This window comes from Hordeum vulgare, chromosome 4H, assembly GCF_904849725.1.
Source record: "Hordeum vulgare subsp. vulgare chromosome 4H, MorexV3_pseudomolecules_assembly, whole genome shotgun sequence".
In the NCBI taxonomy this organism is placed as follows: Eukaryota; Viridiplantae; Streptophyta; class Magnoliopsida; order Poales; family Poaceae; genus Hordeum; species Hordeum vulgare.
The window spans coordinates 550,934,679-550,958,747 of NC_058521.1; the positions used below are offsets into that span (position 1 = coordinate 550,934,679).

A 24,069-nucleotide genomic window follows, 5' to 3' on the forward strand; every position below is an offset into this window, starting at 1 on the left:
TCGACGTCTCCGACACGCACCCCGCTACAATGTAAGTGACGCCCGGTTCCAAGTTTTGGGGTTAGAGGGAGTTTGAACTTCAGTAAAATTTCGGGGAATCGGGCCCGGATCGCTGTCTGTCAGACAGTCAAAGTTCAGGGCCTCGCTCTCCCCGTCGGCCGTCGCCCTTCTCATCCCCGTCAGGTCACCCTCGACACCGATTTGAGGGTTTTTCGGGTCGAGGCCTGGAGGGGTTTTGGAGGGAATTTAGGGGAATCAGACTGGGCCATCACTGTCAAACTTCAGATAGTATGTGGATTCAGTTAAAAGTACTCGTTCAGTTATGCCTGTTATTGTATTTTTCGTCAATCATTAACGAATGCTCTTCATTATTTGTGCTGGAAGCAGTATTATTTAATTTTGCATCAACAAATGAAATTCTGCTCTTTGGTTTGCTAGGAATGCAGTATCGTATAGTCCTTTGCAAGTTGATTGATGCACATGAGGATAGTCGAGGTCCTTTTACAGTATGTATGAAAGTTGACTACAAAAGGAAATTAAGACCAACAGAATTGGCCTGGAGTATTTGGTTTCTCATACATAGAGTTGATGAACTGCAATTGATGAAAAGTAGTATTTGGTGTCTTCATCTTAAGATATGATCTGATAGGTACACCTTTCTTATCTTTTCCTTCGCGGTAGCATAGATGCGTAGAACTGTATGCAAAACAGTATGCTCTTCTTGTAATTATTGATTGCCAGATGGAAGTTTCTATTTTGGATACATTTATTTCTTTGATTGATGTAAAAAGACCAGCTTGTCATAATGCTGAACTTTTATCTGTTTCAGGGGTAGGAGAAAGGTCGAGTTTGAGAAGATTACCCGGTCCATGGAGAAGTCATGGCACACTTCGCTATACAAGGACTGTAACATTGTGCCTGAAGCTGAGGACCAACGCCCTTTCCCTACGTGCGTTTTCTGCAGCTTTACAAAAGGGGGTCAAATGGAGATGCACCGTATATTTGCGGATGAGGGCATTCCATGTGACATCTGCCTATTTCCCAAATCGATGGTGGAAGATTACCTTACAATGAATGGGATCAACATGAGTTCATTCTGTCAGAACAAGGACTTTTTGCACCGGTCCTTGACAGCTAGCCTTATCTTTGAAGCATATGGTGTCGAAGCCACAAGCTATCTCTGGGAAGGCACTACACGACTTGCTATGGAAGCCTGCCCGTATCTAGGCGATTCTATCACGTTTGATCAACTGAAGGAACTGCTTAACAAGGGCAAGCCGGTACTTGCTATGATGATTGTGGGCCCTGATTTTGAGAAGCTCAGAGATAAGGAAATTTACAAATGCCACCCTGTCTTCTTGTCAGGAAAGCTGCAAAAACCATTTGAGTACCACAGAGTAATCCTTATTGGACACGGAGTGACGGAAGTAACGAAGGAAAATTTTGTACCGTTTCTCAACTCCCACAGTGACAAGTTTGGGCATAAGGGTGTTGGCCGGGCTTACTTCAATGACCTAATGTGGTTTTTCACTTTAGAGGGCAAGTATCCACCACTTCTTCAATATCAGCCACCTAAAATTATTCCACTCGACAGACCAAACCTTGACAAACCAAGGCGGCGGCCTGCGTGTGATAACCGACGTAACCTCGATAAACCATGGAGGCGATCTGAGTGTGATATTGGAACAGTGGAACAAACAGAGGCATCTGGAAGAGCTGACGCTGCTTCCTCTTGGCGTCTTGACATGCCCCAGCAGATTGCTAAGGTGAACAATGGTACTGCTTGGAATGGTATGATCTGTTACGACTTACGAGCTTATAGTTTACTGAGTTTTGATTTTTTTTTTTGTGTAAATTAGATACCGGTTCTTTTTTATTTCCTGCTGACATCGCTTCCTTAGGAGTTAGTACTGTTCTTTACTGTGAGCTACAAAATATATGTACCTTGTCTCATTTAAGGGCCTTGGGCTGATCTTTGAACCGTTTCAGGTACGACCTGTCTCCATGTTTTGACAAAGGAAATAGTTGATCAAGGTTGCAAGCTTATGGCATCTGGAATGATTGGAATTGATTTGAGAGATGGTATCTGCATGGCAGTTGATGATGTCGTGAGAAACCTGATGAGCATGGCCCGAAAGATAAACACTTTCGAGGAAATAGCACAGGTACCTCTTAATTTGCAACTAGTCACTTTCTGTACCTTTTCTTTTCTTCTGGAGACACACGACAATTTATCCATTGCCCTCTTTCGAAGGTGGGTACTGTATCAGCTAATGGGGAAAAAGAACTTGGCGATCTTATTGCAGAGGCTATTGCGATGGTTGGTACAGAGGGAGTTATCACCATTGCGGTAAGTCAAAGATTCAAATATTGTGCTTATGGTCATTACACAGTTTCTGCTCTATGTTGGCCTTGTATGTACTCAATTTGGCCCATACTATCAAACTCTTTCAGAGCATCTCTTTATTCATCCCGTGTCTTTCTAAGTAGTTTGTTGAACATTTGATAGGATGGTAGCACTCGATGCACCGAGCTTCAAGTTCTGGAATGCATAAAGCTTAAGAGAGGCTACTTCACTAAACACTTTATTACCAACCACAAGAACAAAACATGTGTAAGTATTATTTTTAGTTTCTTCTTAGTGTTTCTAGTGTTTAAGTTTTAAGTTCTTGGTTCTATATTTATGTTTTTTTGTTACAGGAACTAGATGATCCCTTAATCTTCATACATGATAAGAGGGTATCTAATGTTCAAGCCATCAAAGTGTTGGAATTTGCACTCATGGTATTTTCATGTCATTATGGATTGTCATGGTTTCCTCTAACTCTAATAAAAAAACTAATGTTTTATATTTCTGCTGAAACAGGAGGGAAAGCCTCTGTTTATTCTTGCAGAAGATGTGGATACTGAAGCAATAAATACTATGATCAATGAAAAATATTATAAAGGCATGAAGGTCAGTATTAAATCCACATCACACACCACCTTATCCACGTAATTACCCACTGAAAAACGTGTTAAAGCATTTATATTTCGTAAGCAACACCTTCCTCGCATTTGGACATTTCTTCTGGACATGTCATCTTTCTTTGTATTTATGACATTCTATGTTACTGGTGCGAGAATTGGAAGCATTTGAAGATTCAACCTTGTATGGAGTTGCCTCTTTGGTGATTATCTTGCCAATAGAGAATAACTTTGCACCCCTGTTCCCATCTCCTTCCTGCTGAAAGGAATGCTTCCACTGACTTGATGTATTGATCTGACCAGAGCTAGCTTCTTGAGTTGTTGCTCTGCTCGGACAGCATGATGCACAAGTTCCTGTAGATTTTGACAAGGAACCACGTCTGCCCTTTCTTCTAGATCTTCATGGAGTCCATAACTAAATCTGGTCATGGTGTTAGCGCCTTAGCGGTGCATGCGGCAGCTTAACTTTGAACTTTATTATTTTTCTTTTTTGCACATGGGTGCTGGTTCGACGCTCTGTTCTGTTATCCTTTTTTATAGTGGAACATGGTCCCATTTTGGGAATCATATGGGAAAAATCTGGCCATGGTCGCTTCGTCCGGCTCCTCTACTCCTGTTCTTATCATCAAGATTTCCATCTCTTTATAATATTTGTCAACACTAGGTGTACAAGGTCCTAGCGAAGGCCTGCACGAAGCACCTTCTCATGACGTTCTTTAGTTGCGTCCATGTTTGCGGACGTCCTCCAGCACGGCACAATTGATTCCACCAAATTATAGTATAATAGGTGAACTCAATTGATGCAACTCGCACATTTTTCTCCTCTGTGTAGCGGTGGCTATCAAAGATTTGATCCGCACGCATCTCCCACTCCTTATAGTCATCGCTCAGCTTTTCCATTGAATGACGTTTTTTTTTTTTTTTGAAAAGGAGGAAACGAGCCCCCGGCCTCTGCATCAATCGATGCATGCAGCCATATTATTAAAAATCCAAAGTAACAAAATAGTTCGAGATAAGCCTGAAGGCTGAAAATAAAATGGGTCTGAAACTAAACAAACTCTTAAGAAATAGCCACATCCGGCGTAACTAATAGCAGACTACGATGCCTATACACCTAGTCTATTACTAGCACGCCATCCAAACCGGTTGAAGATAACCCGTGCGGCCATCTCCCACCGGTTGCACCCAGTATCCATAAGCTCCCTGTTGTCCGCAAGACTGAGTGATGACCACGTACGGATCCAGGACGTTGCTCGGAAAATGACCTGCAAAAAATTGTTGAATTTCTTACCATTAAATATTATGTCGTTTCTGGTATTCCATATAGCCCACAAAAGAGCACATATCCCTATTCTAATAAGTCTAGATAGTTTAACGTCCACTCCATTGAGCCACGTTGTAAACATTGAATTGATGCACGTAGGTGGGATCACATTAAAAGCTATATGGATAGTGCGCCAAAGTAGTTTTGCGAGGGGAGAATCCAAAAACAAGTGTCTGATAGTTTCATGTTGATCACAATAACAACAATTGGATCTACCTCTCCAACTACGCTTAATTAAATTATCTTTGGTTAATACCACACCTTTGTGTAAAAACCACATAAATTTTTTAATCTTTAACGGCACTTTAATATCCCAAATATGCAACGATCTAGCTAAGGGTCCGGAATTAACCAGATCTGTGTACATGGATTTAACTGAAAATACCCCATTGACAGTTAAAGTCCATCTAACGCTGTCTGAATGATCAGATAGTTGTACCTGCATAAGTCTTCTTACCAGATGCATCCATGCCTCCCAACGTGCGCCTACTAGAGCTCGCCTGAAGTGCATATTTATAGGTATCGATTGTAAGACTGTGGACACATAGTCCTGCTTACGTTGCGTAATGTTGTAGAGCATGGGATATTGTAAAGCAAGTGGTGAATCCCCAAGCCAAGTATCTTCCCAAAATCTTGTTGAGGTACCATCCCCTACAATAAGTTTCACCCTTTGAAAGAAATTAATCTTTGTCCTCATTAACCCTTTCCAGAAAGGTGAGTCATTGGGTCTAATTGTAGCTTGAGCTAGAGTTCTTGATGTAAGATACTTATTTCTCAAAATTTGAATCCACATACCCTCTGTCTCTGTGGAAATTCTATATAACCATTTGCTAAGCAGACATTTGTTCTTTACTTCTAAATTTTCAATTCCCAAACCCCCCTGGTCTTTGGGTCTACAAATCATATCCCAACGTGCTAGTCTGTATTTTTTCTTATTCTCATCATTTTGCCAAAAGAAACGAGATCTATAAAAATCCAGTCTTTTCCGTACCCCTACAGGTATCTCGAAAAAAGACAAGAGAAACATTGGTAGACTTGTTAAAACAGAATTTATTAAGACCAATCTACCTCCATATGACATAAGCTTGCCCTTCCAGCAACTTAGTTTCTTTTCAAATCTTTCTTCAATACATTTCCATTCTTTAATTGTTAACCGTCTGTGATGAATCGGGATCCCAAGATAGCTAAAAGGTAGAGAACCCATCTCACAACCAAATAGCTGTCGATAAGCGTGTTGCTCTTCTCTTGCCTTCCCAAAGCATAAGAGTTCGCTTTTGTTAAAATTAATTTTCAACCCCGATAGTTGTTCAAAAAGACATAAAATTAATTTCATATTCCTCGCTTTCTCCATATCATGTTCCATGAAAATGATTGTATCATCCGCATATTGTAGAATGGACACACCTCCATCTACCAGATGTGGAATGAGACCACCTATTTGTCCTTTCTCTTTGGCTCTTTCAATAAGTATTGTCAACATGTCTGCTACTATATTAAACAGTATTGGAGACATTGAATCCCCCTGTCTTAACCCCTTATGTGTTTGAAAAAAATTAGCAATGTCATCATTAACTTTAACTCCGACACTCCCTTTCTGAATAAAAGTGTCAACCTGCTGTCTCCACTTTTCATTAAACCCTTTCATACGTAAGGCTTGTTGAAGAAAGGACCACTTAACTTTATCATAAGCCTTTTCAAAATCCACTTTAAAGATAACTCCGTCTAGTTTCTTTGTGTGGATTTCATGAAGCGTTTCGTGCAAAACAACAACACCCTCCAAAATGTGTCGCCCAGGCATGAACGCTGACTGTGTTGGTTGGACAACTGAATCGGCTATCTTTGTTAATCTACTGGTGGCTGTCTTTAGTAAAAATCTTAAAACTGACATTGAGTAAACAGATAGGTCTAAATTGTTGGATGCGCATGGCGTCCACCTTTTTTGGCAACAACGTTATTGTTCCAAAGTTAAGGTGGAACAGCTGTAGCTGACCATTGAATAAGTCATGAAACATAGCCATTAGATCCCCCTTAATAACATGCCAACACTTTTTGTAAAATTCTGCAGGAAACCCATCTGGTCCCGGTGCTTTATTGTGTTTCATTTGTACTATTGCATCATACACCTCTTGCTCTGTGAATCTAGCGGATAGAACCTCATTCTCCTGCTCATTTAGTTGAGGAATATCCTGAACATTGGTTTCATCCAGATAGATCATATTCTCATCTGGTGCACCAAAAAGACTCCTATAATATTCAGAGATATACACCTTTAAGTTTTCATGTCCTATTATAGTTCCCTCATCTTGCTCTAGCTGAGTAATAATCTTCTTTCGATGTTTGCCATTTGCAATCATGTGAAAGAACTTAGTATTATCATCCCCATGAACCACGTTCATCACCTTAGCTCTTAGTGCCCATTTCATCTCCTCTTCTCTCAATAATTTTTGCAATCTAATCTCAGCATCTGTTTTAATATTCCTATCAATAGAATTTAGCTGCGCTGACTCAGCTTTGACGTCAAGTTCATCAATCAGCTTCGTTAGTCTTTCTTTTTCTTTCTTATAAATACCACTTTGATTTTTCGCCCATCCTCTAAGGACTCGGCGCAAATTTCTGATTTTGTTTTGCCAAATTTCCACACTGGTGGATCCACCTAAGTGTGTACCCCATTCCTTTGTAATTAGATCCATGAACCCTTCTCTTTCAAACCAGCTTAGTTCCAATGAGAAGACATTCTTGTTGCCCCTATGATTGGCCTCCCCTGAGTCAACTAGAAGAGGCGTGCGATCTGAGATTGCCCTCTGTAATGCTTGTACCGTGACTAATGGGTATTTTTGCTCCCACTCAACACTAGTAAGAACCCGATCCAACTTCTCATACGTTGGTATCGGTAAAGAATTTGCCCAAGTGTACTGTCTGCCAGAAAGATGAATCTCCCTTAGATTAAGACTCTCAATAACCATATTAAACATCGTTGACCATCGTGTGTCAAAGTTGTCATTATTTTTTTCATTCTGTCTACGAATAATATTAAAATCTCCCCCCACCATAATTGGTAATGTTTCATCTCCACAGATTCTCACTAGATCTGCCAGAAAATCAGGTTTGAACTCCAATTGTGCCGCCCCATATACAGCCACTAGAGCCCACTTAAAACCATCAACTTTCGACCTTACACGAAATTTGACGGCGAACTCACCATAAACCACACTCATCACTTCTAGAGTTTCGCATTTAACCCCAAGTAAGATCCCACCGGATCTTCCCCTTGGTGGTAAACAATGCCAATCAAAATCAACCCCTCCTGATAAACTATTTAAAAATTGGGTTGTGAAATTATCTCTTCCAGTTTCTTGTAATGCCATGAAATCCAGATTATATTGTATCGATGCTTCTCTAAGGAACCTTTTTTTAGCCAAGTCCGCCAGACCTCCGCTATTCCAAAAAATCCCTTTCATAATTCATCATGAATTTTTTTCTTTTGTTTAACTCTCGCACTCCTCCTAACCGCTGATTCAGGATACACCTTCCTTTTCCAAGGTCTCCTAGTTATTTCGTGAATACTTTTAAAGTCATTATGTGTATCTAAAGGTTGTGAATGATTCTCCGCATCTGAAGGGGCCATATACCCCTCCAAACCCATATCATCCACATCGTCTACTTCCCCATCTATATGAAAAATGCTATCACATAATGTTTCAAGTCCAGCACCTCCTAAGTCACTCATATCCGAATCATTCATAGGTTTAACCGCTGCTAGATTTTTGATAAACTCTATGGTTCTGTCAACTTCTAAATCAAGAATATCATTGATGGACTTATGAATGACGTTATGGTAGGTTTGATTTTACTAATACCATTATCTTCATGGTCACGATGAGTACGCCCATGAACTCCTCTCATGGCATAGCATCCATTTGCAGCACCTCTGCGGTCATGATGGGCACCTCTTGACGGTTGCTGGTAGAAGCTCTCGACACCGTTGGATGGCTCTCCCCCATTATCTCCATGGACCTCCTCCAACTAGTGACCCTGCTGTCCAGGGAGTTGTCGATGCCCACCCCTTGCAGCAACTCCATCTTGTGACAATGATGTCGGAGTTGAGTTCTCTACCAAGTTTGGTCTGCAAAGCTGTTATGGGATTCTCCACTTGGTTCAGCACATGCTCCAACCCTTGAACAAAGGTTGCAGACAAGCTTGGATCATAAACAGGCAGTGGCACCTCCTCCTCCTTCAGATGTTCAACAGGAACACCGTTGGACCTCCTGGACCCATGGCAGCTTCCCAGAGAATCAAATCAGCAAAGGGGAGAAATAGTACCGTGGTCAACCTTGAGCACTGATTACCAAATGATGCACAATTATATGGAGATTTTTCATGGTACTAGCAAATATACAAGCATGAATTTAAGAACATCAACAAGTAGTTTAGTAGCTAGTAGCAATATAGTGATATGATAGCTAGTTTGGGTTATAAGGAGACAACGTCACAACCCTACACCATAAGAATTGTGAACCTAAGAGGAACCAAAAGTAAGTGTTATATGTGTATAGCCCATTTTTTGTATATCCCCATTGTATAAGGGGTTTCTTGCACTTTTACCATACATGTACATGTATCAGCCTTTGGCACCTTTGAATAGCAGTTGCTCATTATCCAACATGGTATCAGATGCTAGGTTAGCCTCTCTCCCGCACGATGCAACTCCATGCGTGCTCTAGGATTCACTCGTCGCCGGCCGTTCCCGCCCGGATCTAACACTCCCCGAAGGCATCCTCGTCTCCGCCAGTTGCTGGTCGTCCTTGCCCGGATCTGACGCCCCTGACGGCCTCCTCGTCTTTGCCCGTCGCCGGCTGCTTTTGCCCGACGTCAGCCGCCCCCTCCTCATCTGGCCGTTGTCGCTTGCCCATCCGGCCGCTGCCGCCCTCTCCTCGGCCGCCGCCACCGCCTCCTCGGCCGGCCACTGCCGCCCCCTCCTTGTCCGTCCGCTGTCGCTCCCTCCTCATCCGTCCGCTGTCGCTGCCGCCTGCCTCATTCGGCAGCCGCCAGCCTCGATCGGCCGCCGCCGCCTGCCTCGATTGACCGCCGCCGCCGCCAGTCCGCTCGGCTGCTGCGTTGCCTAGCCCGCTCGGCCACTATGTCCAGGCTGACTCCCGCCCGTGCCTGATCCTGATCGGGCTTCCTGTGAAGGTTGACCAAAAAAAGATAACTCCTCATGTCCTCTTCGGGCTATGTCGTTGTTCCTCAATGCTCGGTGATCTTCGATGGCACCAACTATGCTGAGTTTGTGGGCTTCATGCGCGGTCTTCTCCGGTGGGGTGTTCCCTTTGGCGAGGTTCCCTGTCTGCTCTGGCCTGTTGCTCCCGTGGCTCCTAACCCGTCGGTGCCGCCTGTTCTCGCTACTGATGCTTCCCAGGCTGATCGGGATGCAGCCAAGGCTCTCGATGATGTTGCAGTTGATGCTTATGATCAACAGGTATCAGCTTATCTAGATGCTCTTTCTACTGAGATGATCTGCCTGCTTACACTCAGTGGTGCAATGATGATGCTCGAGCTGCTGCTGTTCTCACTGCGAGTGTCCTCCCTCAGTTTGCTTCGGAGTTCATGGGCCTCGACACCGTTGCAGCGATGTTGTCTTACCTCTGTCAGCACTTTCAGCCCTCTGGTGATGCGCTCTACTTATCTGTGGTGCATCAGGAGCACGCTCTTGAGCAGGGTGATAATTCTGTTGATGAGTTCTACACACAGAGTTCTGCCATCTGGCGCTAGCTTGACTCTCTTCGGACATTTCTTTGTGGAACTTGCCGTTGCTGCTAGACTATCCGGTCCGACTTGGAGTTTCAGCGTGTCCATGAGTTCTTATCTCGCCTCCGTTCCGAGTTTGAGCCTCGACATGCTCACTTGCTTGCTCGTGGTCGTGTTCCTATCTCGGAGGTGCTTGTCGAGCTTCATGCAGTGGAGACCCGCCTTCGTTCTGCTGGGTTGCTTGCGGTTCCTTTTGTGTTGGCTACTCGAGCTCCTGTGTCGTCTTCTCGTCTCACCGCTCCACCGCTTCTGCTCACACCTTCAAGGTGGGTGGGTCGCCCTCCTTATGCTGAGAAGGGCCGGTCACGCCGTGACACTTTCTATGGCTACTGCTCCAGGCCAGGTCACCCAGAGTCTGATTGTCGCCAAAAACAGTGAGACCAGAGGCGCTCTTCTTCCAGTGGGACTCATGCGTCTTTCTCGACTCCGTCACTCACTGACCAGGACATTGTGTGGCTCAAGCGCCTCCTGGCTTTCTCTGGATCTTCATCGACGGGTTCTGCTGTCGCTGTGACTACTTCCACCCCTTCATCACCGCCGACACCTACACAGTCAGGTACATCTTTGCGTGTTCTGGATTCTGGAGCTTCTTTTCATATGTCTCCTGATTCTTCCGTGTTGTTTTCTCTTCGACCTCTTGATTTTCCTATTAATGTTCTCACTGCCAATGACACGCCCCTTCCTGTTGCTAGTCGCGGCACTCTTTCTACTCCGTCTTTTTCTGTTCCTAGTGTTTCTCATGTTCCCCATCTTACCATGAATCTCTTTTCCGCTGCCCAACTTACTGATTCTGGTTATCGTGTAATTCTTGATTCCGACTCTTGCTCTGTTCAGGATCTTCACACCAAGGCTCTGGTTGGTGTTGGCCCTCGGTGCCGTGAGTCAGAGGGCCTTTGGGAGGTTGACTGACTTCGTGTTCCTTCCGCTAACTCCACTTCTGCCAGTTCCCATGATCTTGCTGCCTCCTCTTCTGCGTCCTTCCAGCAGTGGCGACTTGGTCACATCTATGGCTCCCGCTTGTCATCGTTGGTGCGTCAGGGTGTCTTAGGTTCTATCTCTCGAGAAGTTTCTTTACATTGTGATGGTTGTAGACTTGGAAAACAAACCCAGTTACCTTACCCTACTAGTGAGTCTGTATCTCAGCGTCCTTTTGACTTAGTTCATTCCGATGTATGGGGTCTTGCTCCCTTTGATTCGAAAGGTGGTCATCGCTACTATGTTCTGTTTATTGATGATTTCTCTCGCTACACTTGGCTTTACTTTATGAAGTCTCGTAGCGAAGTTCTCTCCATATACAAACGATTTGCTGTTATGGTTCACACCTAGTTTTCCACGTCTATTCGTACTTTTCGTGCTGACTCCGCTGGAGAGTATCTCCCAGATGTTGCGTGGTTTTCTCGCGGAACAGGGTACTCATGCTCAGAATAGTCTTGCGGAACATAAGCATCATCATCTTCTTGAGACGGCTCGTGCGCTGATAATCGCCGCTTCCCTTTCACCCCACTTTTGGCCTGAGGCCGTTTCCGCATCCACCTATCTCATCAACATTCAGCCATCGACTGCCTTGTAGGGTGGTATTCCTATGGAGTGTCTCATTAGTCGTTTTCCTGACTACTGGCTCTTCATATGTTTGGATGTGTGTGCTATGTTCTTACCCCGCGAGAACGCACCAAACTGACTGCTCAGTCGGTAGAGTGTGTTTTTCTTGGCTACAGTAATGAGCACAAGGGCTATCGATGTTGGGATCCTGTTGGTCGTCGGTTGCGCATTTCGCATGACGTGACTTTTGATGAGTCTCGTTCTTACTACCCTCGCTCTTCCTCCTCGAGCTTTTCTATGGACGATATTTCTTTCCTTCTCCTTCCTGATACATCCTGCTCTGTGCCTCATGTCTCTCCCCTTGCTCCGACCCGTCTCACACTTCCCCCACGCCATCGACACCACCTTCCCCTCCATCCTCCTCTTCACCATCCTCTCCGGTCTGTCGGCCTCTCTTTCCTTTTCCTCTCCACTACACTCGCCGCCCTCGTGTTGAGGATGATTCTCCTGACGCGTCTTCCACTTCCGAAGCACCTCCTTCCACGCCTCCACCGGTTCATAATCTTCGTGCTTGACCTCGACCCCTACCTTATCGCTATTGTCCTGACCAGTACGACCTCTCTGTTGTTGCTGAGTCTTCCTATCGGGCTGCCTTGACTCAGCCTGAATGGCAGCTTGCGATGGCCGAGGAGATTGCTGCCCTTGAGCGTTCTGGCATGTGGGATCTAGTTTCCCTTCCTTCCGGTGTTCGCCCCATCACGTGCAAGTGAGTCTATAAGATTACGACTCGCTCTGATGGTTCTCTTGAGCGCTACAAAGCTCGTCTTGTGGCTCGTGGTTTTTAGTAGGAGCAGGGAAGCGATTATGATGAGACATTCGCTCCTGTGGCCCACATGACCAATGTCCGCACACTCCTTGCGGTAGCTTTTGTTTGTCATTGGTCTGTGTCTCAGCTTGACGTTCAGAATGCCTTTCTCAATGGTGAGTTACGTGAGGAGGTTTATATGCAGCCACCACCGGGGTACTCTGTTCCTGATGGTATGGTATGCCGACTTCGACGCTCTCTCTATGGTCTTAAACAGGCCCCTCGTGCCTGGTTCGAGCGGTTCGCCTCTGTCGTGACTGCCGCGGGCTTCTCGCCAAGTGATCATGATCCCGCTTTGTTTATTCACACATCTCCTCGTGGTCCGACTCTTCTCCTTCAATATATTGATGACATGGTCATCACTCGCGACGACTCTAACTACATTGCCTTTGTTAACGCCTGTCTTCGCGACTAGTTTCTGATGTCTGATCTTGGTCCCCTTCGCTATTTTCTTGGGACTGAGGTTCCTTTGGCCTCTGATGGCTTCTCCATCTTCCAGGAAAAATATATTCAGGATCTTCTTGCTAGAGCCGCTCTTGGTGATGAGCGCACTGTTGTGACTCCTATGGAGCTCAATGTTCAACTTCGTGCGTTTGATGGTGATCCTCTTCCTAATCGCACTCGCTATCGCCACCTCGTTGGGAGCTTAGTCTATCTCGCTGTTACTCGTCCTGACATATCCTATCCTATTTACCTTCTCAGCCAGTTCGGTTCAACCTCCACCCCTGTCCACTATAATCACCTCCTCTGTGTTCTACGATATCTTCGTGGCACGATCTCTCATCGCCTTATCTTTCCCTGCTCCAGCTCTCTCCAGTTCCAGGCCTACTCTGATGCTACGTGGGCTAGTGATCCTTCTGGTCGACGCCCACTGTCTGCTTACTATGTCTTTCTTAGCGGCTCTCTCATTTGCCTGGAAGACAACTGCAACTGTGTCTTTCTTGGCGGCTCTCTCATTGCCTGGAAGACAAAGAAACAAACTGCATTTCTCATTCGAGTACAGAGGCCGAGTTGCAAGCGATGACTATGTTGATGGCTGAGGTGATCTCGTTACGATGGTTACTTCAGGACTTTGGTGTCTGCTACTACATTGACTCCCTTATTGTCGGACAGTACAGGCGCTATCAGTATTGCGTGTGACCCAGTGAAGCATGAGCTCACCAAGCACATCGATGTGGATGCATCCTTTGTGCATGCTACTGTGCAGGATGAGATTCTCGCTCTTCACTATGTGCCCTCTGAGTTACAATTGGCGGACTTCTTCACGAAGGCATAGACTCGAGCGCAACATGGGTGCTTTCTCTTCAAACTCAGTGTTGTTGACCCACCATGAGTTTGAGGGGGGGGGGGTTAGATGTGTATAACCCCTTTTCTGTATATCCCCATTGTATAAGGGGTTTCTTGCACTTTTACCACACATGTACACGTATTGGCCTTTGGCCCCTGTGAATAACAGTTGCTCATTATCCAACAGTAAGAACCTCAAGGATTCTAAATGGATTGGAGAACAGGCTCTTCAAGCCACCTACAAAAGCTAATACTTTCCTGATTTAGTGCGCAGCAAAATAACACCTAGTCTTGGGTTTTACAAACAAAACATCGAAACTCAAACTGCCCCTCCCTACGTATGGGGGTGCCCCTCTATTTATAGGACTCAGGAACATGTACCAGAGGCCTACTAAGGTGTGAAAGCTTTTTAAAAAAAAGGAGGTTGTAGCCCCGACCTCTGCATCTAGACGATGCATGCAGCCATTTTATTAATTAATCATAAAGAACTTACAAAGTAATGCATCAATAAGCCTCAAGACATCATCTTGGCAACGCCTATCGCCACTCCTATCCCGTTGATGAAGGGATGCCAAATTTCCCAGCCTAGTACCAAACAGACATCACACCAAAGCCTATCATCTAAAGCCAGATGCCTCATCCAAGCAACTACTTGGACTGGGTCACACACCGGTCCGACGCACTCCCACTGAGCACCACATGCGCACGCTGCAAGGGCCGTCACCTCCATCTTTCATCGCTGCGTCCTCAGAGTAAAACTGATGCATCGACCTTGCTAGGCCTCTCTGCCATCCACGCCACCACGACACCAGACAGTTTCCTCCACCTGCGCGAGTCCATCGCCACACATCTGACGCCGAGTCTCAACTATGCCACGCCGCCGAGATATGCCACCATCAATGTGTAGGATGAAGCACTACTCCACCGAGTCCGACAGAGCTGCTGAAGACCAAGCACCGTGGAAGGAGAATTCCGAGGCGGAGCACATAGGCGACAGGGCGCCAACACACCGCCACCAGACGAACTCCGACCACACCACCAACCGCCCCCAAACAACCAAAGCATCACATCCACCCCAAGCTTACCACGAACGACACCCTCAAGAGGGTGACGACGCCCGGAGCGCCACTGTCGCTCGATCCAGCAAGGATTTGGGCTTTCACCCGGCATACAAGCTGAGGGGACGGACGAGGGGAACGAGGCAACCTGGACGACGCCTACAAGAAGGGTACAACACCCTTGGGCGGCGCCGCCGTCGTGGCCAGCAGTGTCGGCCTCAAATTTCTCCGGAACTACCTCCCACCTCCGGCCTTCAAATTGGTCCAGCTTCGGCGACCGAAGACCGCCCAAGGCAGGACCAGTGGAGGCACCCTGGTTGAAGCAGACGGTGGCCTTGAGATCCAGATCGGGCGCTGCCGCATCACAGCCGCCATCCGCCGCTGCCTCGCCGCCCTCGTGGTCGAGGAAGAGCGGCCAGCACCAACGGGCGCCGGCTGTCGCAAACCCCACGTCGATCTGCCATCCGCGGCCGCCGCCACGGATCCAGACCCCCCGAGGAGGAACGGGGCGGCCAGATCCTCGTCGCCGCCTTCACCGGCGTCCCAGCGGCGAGCCGGCGGCCACCTCCTGTGGCGACGAGGGAGAGGAGAGGGTGGGTGGAGAGGGCCGGCGGCGGGTTAGGGTTACGCCTCCCGAGTCGCCCCTATGGGAGCGACGCGGGGGGCGAAGGGTCTATGGGGGATTGGTCTTAATATTACTTTTCTTGAAACAAGAAGGTGGGTAATTGTGCAATGGTGGCTAGTTCATGAACCTGACTAAAAGCTACTTTTACAGCAGTAAAAAAATTGGAATTGACTTCCTCAAGCTGCAGCCTTTAAGTCGGTTTTATTTGTTAGGCATTTATCTCAGTAAAAATCAGGAGTTACACGCAATGGCACAGGTCTGGTCATATCTAACCGTGTACAAAATTTCTTAATTTCACTGGATATGAAATGTAGGTCTGCGCGGTCAAAGTTCCTGGTCATGGAGAGAACAAGGAACTCAATTTACTTGCTATTTGTCTCCTTACAGGCGGACTAGTATGTCAACACTCAATAGCTTTTTTATTTATTCTATTTCCCAATTATCAGATTATGAAGTACGGAGTACATTTTTATTAAATTCTGCACTTTGCTGGGATCAGATCTTTACTGAAGGAAACGGAATGGACCTTTGGCCTCACATACTTGGAACTTCTAAGAAGGTAAGTCGTTTTTACTGGTGGTGAATTGTATGTTTTGCTTTGGATCTTAGCAATCAAACCATCCAATAGCACAACAAAGAACCTTATTGGATATAAACTTGTGAAATTAAAATTTTCCATCCTACTCCCTCCGTTCCTAAATATAGGTCTTTTTAGAGATTGTATTAGTGGACCGCATACGAAGCAAAATGAGTGAATCTATGTTCTAAAATATGTCTATGTGTAGAAGGATATGATTCGCCTTGACTCTCCAATAGGAGGGCCGAAGGTTATATATATATTGATATGGTGATCGGTTGGGAACTAGAGATATACATGAGAGGGATAGAGATAGAAAGTTAAACATAAAGGTGTTACAACATACAATATCTATCCCTACAATATCTCATGTTAACACCCTCTCTTAATCTAAGCTTCTCAAGTTTAGATTACGCTTAAATTCCTCAAATGGTCGTGTAGCTAGGGCCTTTGTGAAGCCATCTGCAACTTGATCTCTTGAAGGAACAAACCGGATTTCCAATTCCTTGCTTGCAACCCTTTCTCGAACAAAGTGATAGTCAATTTCAATATGTTTGGTCCTTGCATGAAAAACTGGATTTGCAGAAAGATATGTAGCACCAAGATTATCACACCAAAGACATGGAGTTTGTATATGACATATCCCAAGCTCCTTGAGCATTGCCTTTACCCATATAACTTCAGCTGTTGCATTTGCCAATGCCTTGTATTCTGCCTCAGTACTGGATCTAGAGACAGTTGCCTGTTTCTTACCACACCATGATATAAGATTGGGTCCAAAGAAAACTGCAAACCCACCTGTAGATCTTCTATCATCCAAACAACCTGCCCAGTCAGAGTCAGAAAAAGCACTGACAAGTGTGGAAGGAGATTTACTGAAGGTGAGTCCAACATCCAAGGTGTGCTTAACATATCTCAAGATGCGCTTAGCAGCAGTCCAGTGAGCTGATGTAGGTGCATGGAGAAACTGACAAACCTTATTGACTGCAAAGGAAATATCAGGCCTGGTGAGTGTCAAGTACTGAAGTGCTCCTACCAGACTTCTGTATTTTGTACCATCCTCTGAATTCAAAGGAACCCCTTCTGCAAGGGACAATCTCTCTGCACTGGAAAGGGGTGTTGGTGACGGTTTGCATCCTTGTAACCCTGCCTTGTTCAAGAGATCAGATGCATATTTTACCTGAGAGAGATGAAGACCCCCTTCTTTATTTCTCTTGACCTCAATGCCAAGGAAGTAATGAAGATCTCCAAGATCCTTTAGAGCAAATTCTGAATTTAAATCCTTGAGAAGGGCAGTAATAGCTTCATTGGAGGAGCTAGTAACAATAATATCATCCACATAGAAAAGTACAAAGATAGCTATCTGTGACTTATTGTAAATGAACAAGGATGTATCAGACTTGGAGGGAACAAAACCAAGAGTGTGCAGCTTAGAACTCAAACGAGAATACCATGCTCGTGGCGCTTGCTTGAGTCCATAGAGAGATTTATCAAGCCTGCAGATATGAGATGATTTATGTTTGTCCTCAAAACCAGGAGGTTGCTTCATATAAACTTCCTCTTCCAGAACACCGTGAAGAAACGCATTCTGCACATCTAGCTGTCTGAGACTCCATCCTCTGGACACAACAACTGATAAAACAAGGCGAATGGTAGCAGCTTTAACAACAGGACTGAATGTATCCTCATAATCCAGTCCATACCTTTGTTTGAACCCCTTGGCAACAAGTCTGGCTTTATAGCGATCAATAGTACCATCAGATCTGCGTTTGATGCGGAACACCCATTTGCAATCAATAACATTTTTACCTTGTCTAGGGGGAACTAGATGCCACGTGTGATTTTTCTGGAGAGCATGAAACTCCTCTTCCATAGCCATGCGCCACTTGGGATCAGCCAATGCTTCATCAACTGTGCGGGGTTCATCTGTTAGAACAGAGGCAACTAGACCATACCTAGTTTTGTAGTTTGTCCGGGGAATAGTGCCATCCTGTAGTCGTGTACGAGGTGTTGCAGGAGTGGTCACAGCCACAGAAGATCCAGCCGCTTGGAACTGCTGCTGGTCAACTGGATCAGTGATGGCGGCGCAAACCGACGCGGAGGCAGGTGAGGCCGCAGGGGCGCCTGGCGATGGCGCAGAAGATCCAGGCGAGGAGACCAGATCAACATCGGATCCAGTGGCGCCACCAGAGCCAGCGACGTGTCGATCTGGCCCGCCTGGCGCAGAGGACACAGGAACTGGCGGCGTGGAAACCGACAGGGGCCGACGGTTGTACACCCGCGGGACCGGCGCGTACCGCGCGGTCGGTTGGCGGGCAACAGCCAGCGCGGGGGAAGGGCGACACGTGGCGTCGGACGGGTGGCTCGGGGCAGAGGATGGTGGAGGCTCCCTGGCATCCCGACACGGCAGCGATCCCGAAGTAGATTCGGTCGGTGTTGGCGCATGCATGCAGGGCGCGTCCTGACGCGACGGCAATCCCGAGGAGGATGCGGTCGGGGCTGACACGGGCAGGCGTGGCGATCCCAGGGGGGTTGCAGCAGATCGTCATGGGCGCTGTTTCCTGCAGTCATGTACTCAGGTGTAGATAGATTAGTCATATTTTGGTTAGTACAAATATCAGCACCCGCACACGAGACATTGGAAAGGTTAGGTGGTAGAAGAAGAATTTCTTTTCGAAGGAGTGCACCAGCATTGGGGTGAAGATGTGAGAATGGAAACTGAGTTTCGTCAAAGACTACGTCACGTGAGATGTACACACGACCAGTAGATACTTGAAGGCACTTGACACCTTTGTGTTGGGCACTATAGCCAAGGAAAACACATTGTGTGGAGCGATACATAAGTTTGCGAGTATTGTATGGACGTAGGTTGGGCCAACATGCACAACCAAAAACGCGAAGAGCGGAGTAATCAGGTGTGACATGAAGAAGACGTTCTGTAGGAGTTTCATGAGAAATAGTCCGACTGGGCCACATGTTAATAAGGTAAACAGCTGTAAGGAAGGCCTCATCCCAGAACTTTAAGGGCATAGAGGCAGAAGCTAGCAGTGCTAGGCCTACTTCAACAATGTGGCGATGTTTTCTCTCAGCAGAGCCATTCTGCTGATGAGCATGTGGGCATGAGACATGGTGAGATATGCCAATCTTTTGAAAAAAAGAGTTTAGCTTCTCATACTCACCACCCCAGTCAGACTGTACTGCAAGTATTTTACTATCAAATTGGCGTTCTACAAGAGCTTGAAAATTATGAAACACTTGGAAAATATCAGAACGTTTCTTCAGAAGATATATCCATGTGTATTTGCTAAAATCATCAATGAAATTCACATAGTATTGATGCCTTCCAACAGAAGTGGGTGTTGGACCCCATACATCAGAAAAAATAAGTTGCAAAGGTTTAGTAGAGATGCTAAGAGACACAGGATATGGTAATTGGTGACTTTTAGCTCGTTGACATGAGTCACAAATGGTTTCTGGATTTCTCTCACCAACAACTGGGAGATTATTTGTACTAAGAATGCGATGAACAGTAGCAAAAGAAGGATGACCTAAACGACTGTGCCACCTTTCAGCAGAAAGCTTGATGGCACCATAGACTTGTTTATTGGCTTAGCAGTATTGGGGAAGCAAAGCATAGAGGCCTTGGACACAAACACCTCTATGAAGAATTTTCTTCGTGACCTGATCCTTGATAAAAAAAAAGAATGGGTGAAATTCTAGAAACACATTGTTATCAAGGGCGATACGATGAACAGATAATAGGGTTTTGGAAGCATTGGGAACATGAAGGATTTCATTAAGGGCAAGGTTTTTGTGTGGGTTTTTGATAGATGAATGACCAATATGACTTATCTTCATACCTGTACCATTGGCAGCAGTGTAGACTTGATCATGGCCACGGTATTTCTCCGGCATGGACAGCTTTTCTAACTCACCAGTGATATGATTTGTGGCGCCCGTGTCCATATACCAATTGGTATCAACACCATAGGACACATCTGCTGCGGCTGCAATCTTCTTGCTTTGGGAGTTAGGGTCATCGGTATAGCGCCAATCGCAGTCCTTGGCAATGTGATTGGATTTCTTGCAGATTTGGCAGCAGCCCTCATAGCCGTCATACCCTTGGAAGGGGCGCCCCCTGTTGTTGTTGTTGGGAGGGCGCCGAGTGTTGTTGCCGCCGGTCGAGGAGTTCTGGTGGTAGTGGCCACCGCCACTGCCACCATAGCCTCCGCCTCCATTGTTCTGACGGTAAGGACCACCAGAACCGCCACCCTGGTGATAGCCGCCGCCGCCACCGTTGTGATGAGCACCACAAGAGCCGTAGTTGCTGCCACCAGAGGCGCCATAGCCGCCGCCGTTGCCACGAGGGCCACTGCCACCACTGCCTTTCTGGTTGCGGTAGCCACCTCTGCCGGCGTTTGCGCGACCCCGGGAGGCCGCATTGGCAGATGACTTAAAGCCACCGGCGCCACCACCGTGGAACATCTCGATCCGCTGATCGAAGTTCGCCACGAGGGAGAAGAGTGCGTCGATGGTGACAGGCTCGGTGCGGACGTCGAGGGCGGAGATGATAGGCTGGTAGTCCATGTCCAGACCCGCGACGATGAAGGAGATGAGCTCCCCCTCCCCGAGTGGTTTGCCCGCCGCCGCGAGCTCATCGGAGAGGGAGCGCATGTGCCCAAAGTATGCCGAGGCCGATTGAGTGCCTTTCTGGGCATTCGTGAGTGCAGATCGAATATTGTTGACGCGGGACAGAGAGACGGCGGCGAACATAGCTGCGAGGGCAGCCCATATCGCATGTGAAGATTCGAGGGAAGCAACCTGGACAAGTACCTCTTTGGACAGATTGCGAAGGAGGTAGGCAACGATCTGTTGATCCTGGATCAGCCAGGGGGCATAGGCAGGGTTTGGAACGACCTGATTCTTGCCGTCTTTGTCTTTGATGGAGATGGTTTTGGAAGGCTCTTCTAGGGTTTGATCTATATAGCCAAACAAGCCGGCGCCCATTATCTGGGATCGGGCTTGAGCTCTCCAAAGAACATAGTTCGTCCTGGAGAGGGGCTCGGAGGTGTTGTAGTTGAGAGCGGCGGTGATGGGGGCGATGGAGGATGACATGGTGGACGGGACGTGGTGGGATGGCGATGGAGTTTAGCTAGATGTGGTGGAAGGGCCTGCTCTGTATACCATGTAGAAGGATATGATGTGCCTTGACTCTCCAATAGGAGGGCCGAAGGTTATATATATATTGATATGGTGATCGGTTGGGAACTAGAGATATACATGAGAGGGATAGAGATAGAAAGTTAAACATAAAGGTGTTACAACATACAATATCTATCCCTACAATATCTCATGTCTAACACTATGTACATCCGCATGTAGTGCTCTAATGAAATCTCCAAAACTACTTATATTTAGGAACGGAGGGAGTAGTATCTTGTGAAGAAGGTCTAATTTTGTTGGCACTGAATATTATACTTTTGTAGATTTGTAGGTACAGTGCCATTCAAATTACATGAGGACGTTCTTTGTACACATATAAGGGACAGTTAATTTGATTCTTGTATATGAGATTGTGTATCTGCATTATGTTCAAGGTTGATAAGAGCTGTTTATATGGTTAAATCAAAGTGATGAAATGTGTGTCTGTAGGTTATAGTATCTGCGGATGATTGCACAATCTTTGGTGGAGCCGCTGATGATAATACCATCGGGAACAGAACTAAGCAGGTTCAATCTTGTTTTTTGAATTTGAAGTTTTGATTAATATTTTTTGTTACATAATTGTGACTGTGAAATTCATTTTTGACAGCTGAGATCTGCAACTGAGAAAAGCACGGGATTGGCAGAAATGTATTGTTGTGCTACTATTATGAAGGTAGAACTTATTATCTAACTATATATTGAATACGTAAACGTGATCAGTATTTTGATAGGATATCTCATTTAGATTGGTGGAATGGATAAAATGGAGATTATTGAGAAGAAAGACAGAGCGGCACATGCGCTGAATGCAACGAAAGCTGCAGTTGAGGAGGGAATTGTACCAGGTACCATACTGAAACTCTGCCGTCGAGTGTTTGTGTTATTAAATATCAGGAAATCATGGCCGAAAGTGTGTCCTGTATGTACATAGGTGGTGGTGTTGCTCTGGTTTATGCGGCAAAAGACCTGGATAAGCTGGAGACTGCAAATGTTGGCCAAAAGAGTGGTGTTCAGATTATTCAAAATGTCTTGAAGGTATGGATTTCTTTACTTTTCAATTAATTCCTCACATTCTTGCATCGTAACATCGATAGAGTATTCTGCAGATACCATTTCACACCAATGCTTCAAGTGCTTGTCGTGATGGGGAGGACATTGTTAGCATGATCTTGGAGCAGAATAATACTGGCCTGGTATATGATGCTGCCAAAGGTAGGGCCCCAAGTTTATTCCTTGTCTGATTTGTTGTGAGTTAGAAACGTGGAAGTCATATCTAAGCTAATCTCCCTACCAGGTGAATATGCCGATATGCTGGAGGCCGGTTCCGTTGAGCCACTTAAAGTGATCATAACAGCCCTGATGGATGTCCAAAGGTAATCTAAAATAGTTTTGTTTAACACTGTCAATGGCTAACAGGTGATATAGTCACACATCCACATGACAAACACTAGTGAAACTAGTTAGGTGAAACTAAGAACTGATTATCTGTTGGCGCCGCAGTTGTCTGGAGGTCAATACTCCTATTAGATGGATATATGCAGCGATACCTTTTTCTTCTTTGTGTGAGCTATGACACTTTTTTTTTAATTGCAGGGAGTCGTGTCAAATGTTAACTGACACAGGCGGCCACTTGAGCCCGAAGGAAAGAAACAAGCAATTTGCGGTGCCATGAGCAGGACGTTTTTAACCTGCTTTTACTCTGATTACTAAGTTTACATTTAGGTTTGAACATCTTATGATTTGGAAGGGGAGGGGATACTTATTTGCACTATCCGTGTCACTCTGCTTCATGCCTCAAATATTTGTTTGAGGATATTCTTGCTGTTAGAGCCTAAGTTTACTGTTATTACCTGCTTCATGCCTTGAATATTCTTTAACCTGCTTTTACTCTGTTTACTAAGTTTACTGTTTGTTATAGCCTACCGGGAGTCCGGGACTGTGTTGCCTTTACGTGCAAGAATGCTCTACTCTGCTTCATGCCTCATTTGTGGAGCTGGTTTACTTATTTGCAACCTTGATGTAGAGCCAGATGACGACGCCCACTGACGGTGGCGTACACTGCCACCAGTGTAGCCACCTTGCAGACTCACACCACGGTTGAGTCTTACAGATCACATCCTCGTGTGATGAGAAATTCAGAAAAGCTTAGGGCGCGTTTGGTTACATTGGCAATTGAGCCTGGCCCCGCTAGCCTGGCTTTAGTAAGTCGGTTTAAGGGGATTCAGGTAAAAAGACTCCAGATGCACATAGTTTGGTTGACTGCATGTATCTTAGTTGCATGAGATAATCATTTTTGACCCGGCGTTTGGTTGCCCGCATTGCATTAGGTGCACATATGACATGATGTTTGGTTGTAACCTGCATAAGTTGTTGACACCACTTTTAATTAGTGGTGAGCTTACCACACACAATCTGAACATGTAGTGCCAGCTAGTTAAACAAATGACAGTTCATCCTAACTACTATCAAATGGCATAACAAATAGGGGGTAGTTCATCTGTGTTGCTGCTACCAGATCTTCCTCTTCACCTCCTTCTACTTTTGTTGTTGCTTCTTCTTCTTCTTCTTCTTTAAATCATGCACTCACCTCTATTAAGCCACATTGCCTCTGCCCACTCTAACCTTTTGTTCTTCCAAGCGTCATTATCAAATGCCTTCTCATCATGGCCGGAGCTAACAACATGGTCATGCTCGACCTCTTCCTCATCAGGCACGTGTTCATCAAAGCCCCATTGGAGGATCCAATTATGCAGAATGCAACAAGCTTAACCTGAGTGGGGTATGGGTGGAATGGCTTCTGATCCAGGATCTTAAACC

At 45.9% G+C, this 24,069-nt stretch overlaps 1 protein-coding gene and 1 pseudogene across 1 annotated transcript; both read left to right on the plus strand.

Moving 5' to 3' along the window:
* LOC123450738 overlaps positions 1–24,069 on the plus strand; it is a 98,512-nt pseudogene that overhangs the window by 61,727 nt on the left and 12,716 nt on the right.
* Positions 836–23,169, plus strand: LOC123446944 (chaperonin CPN60-1, mitochondrial-like). The gene is made up of 15 exons (XM_045123489.1): positions 836–1,791; positions 1,990–2,165; positions 2,255–2,350; positions 2,510–2,614; positions 2,701–2,784; positions 2,867–2,956; positions 15,785–15,865; positions 15,970–16,029; positions 21,700–21,777; positions 21,860–21,925; positions 21,998–22,097; positions 22,184–22,287; positions 22,359–22,464; positions 22,547–22,625; positions 22,846–23,169. The coding sequence occupies exons 1-15, from the start codon at positions 870–872 to the stop codon at positions 22,922–22,924; spliced, it is 2,226 nt and encodes a 741-aa protein (XP_044979424.1). The 5' UTR covers positions 836–869; the 3' UTR covers positions 22,925–23,169.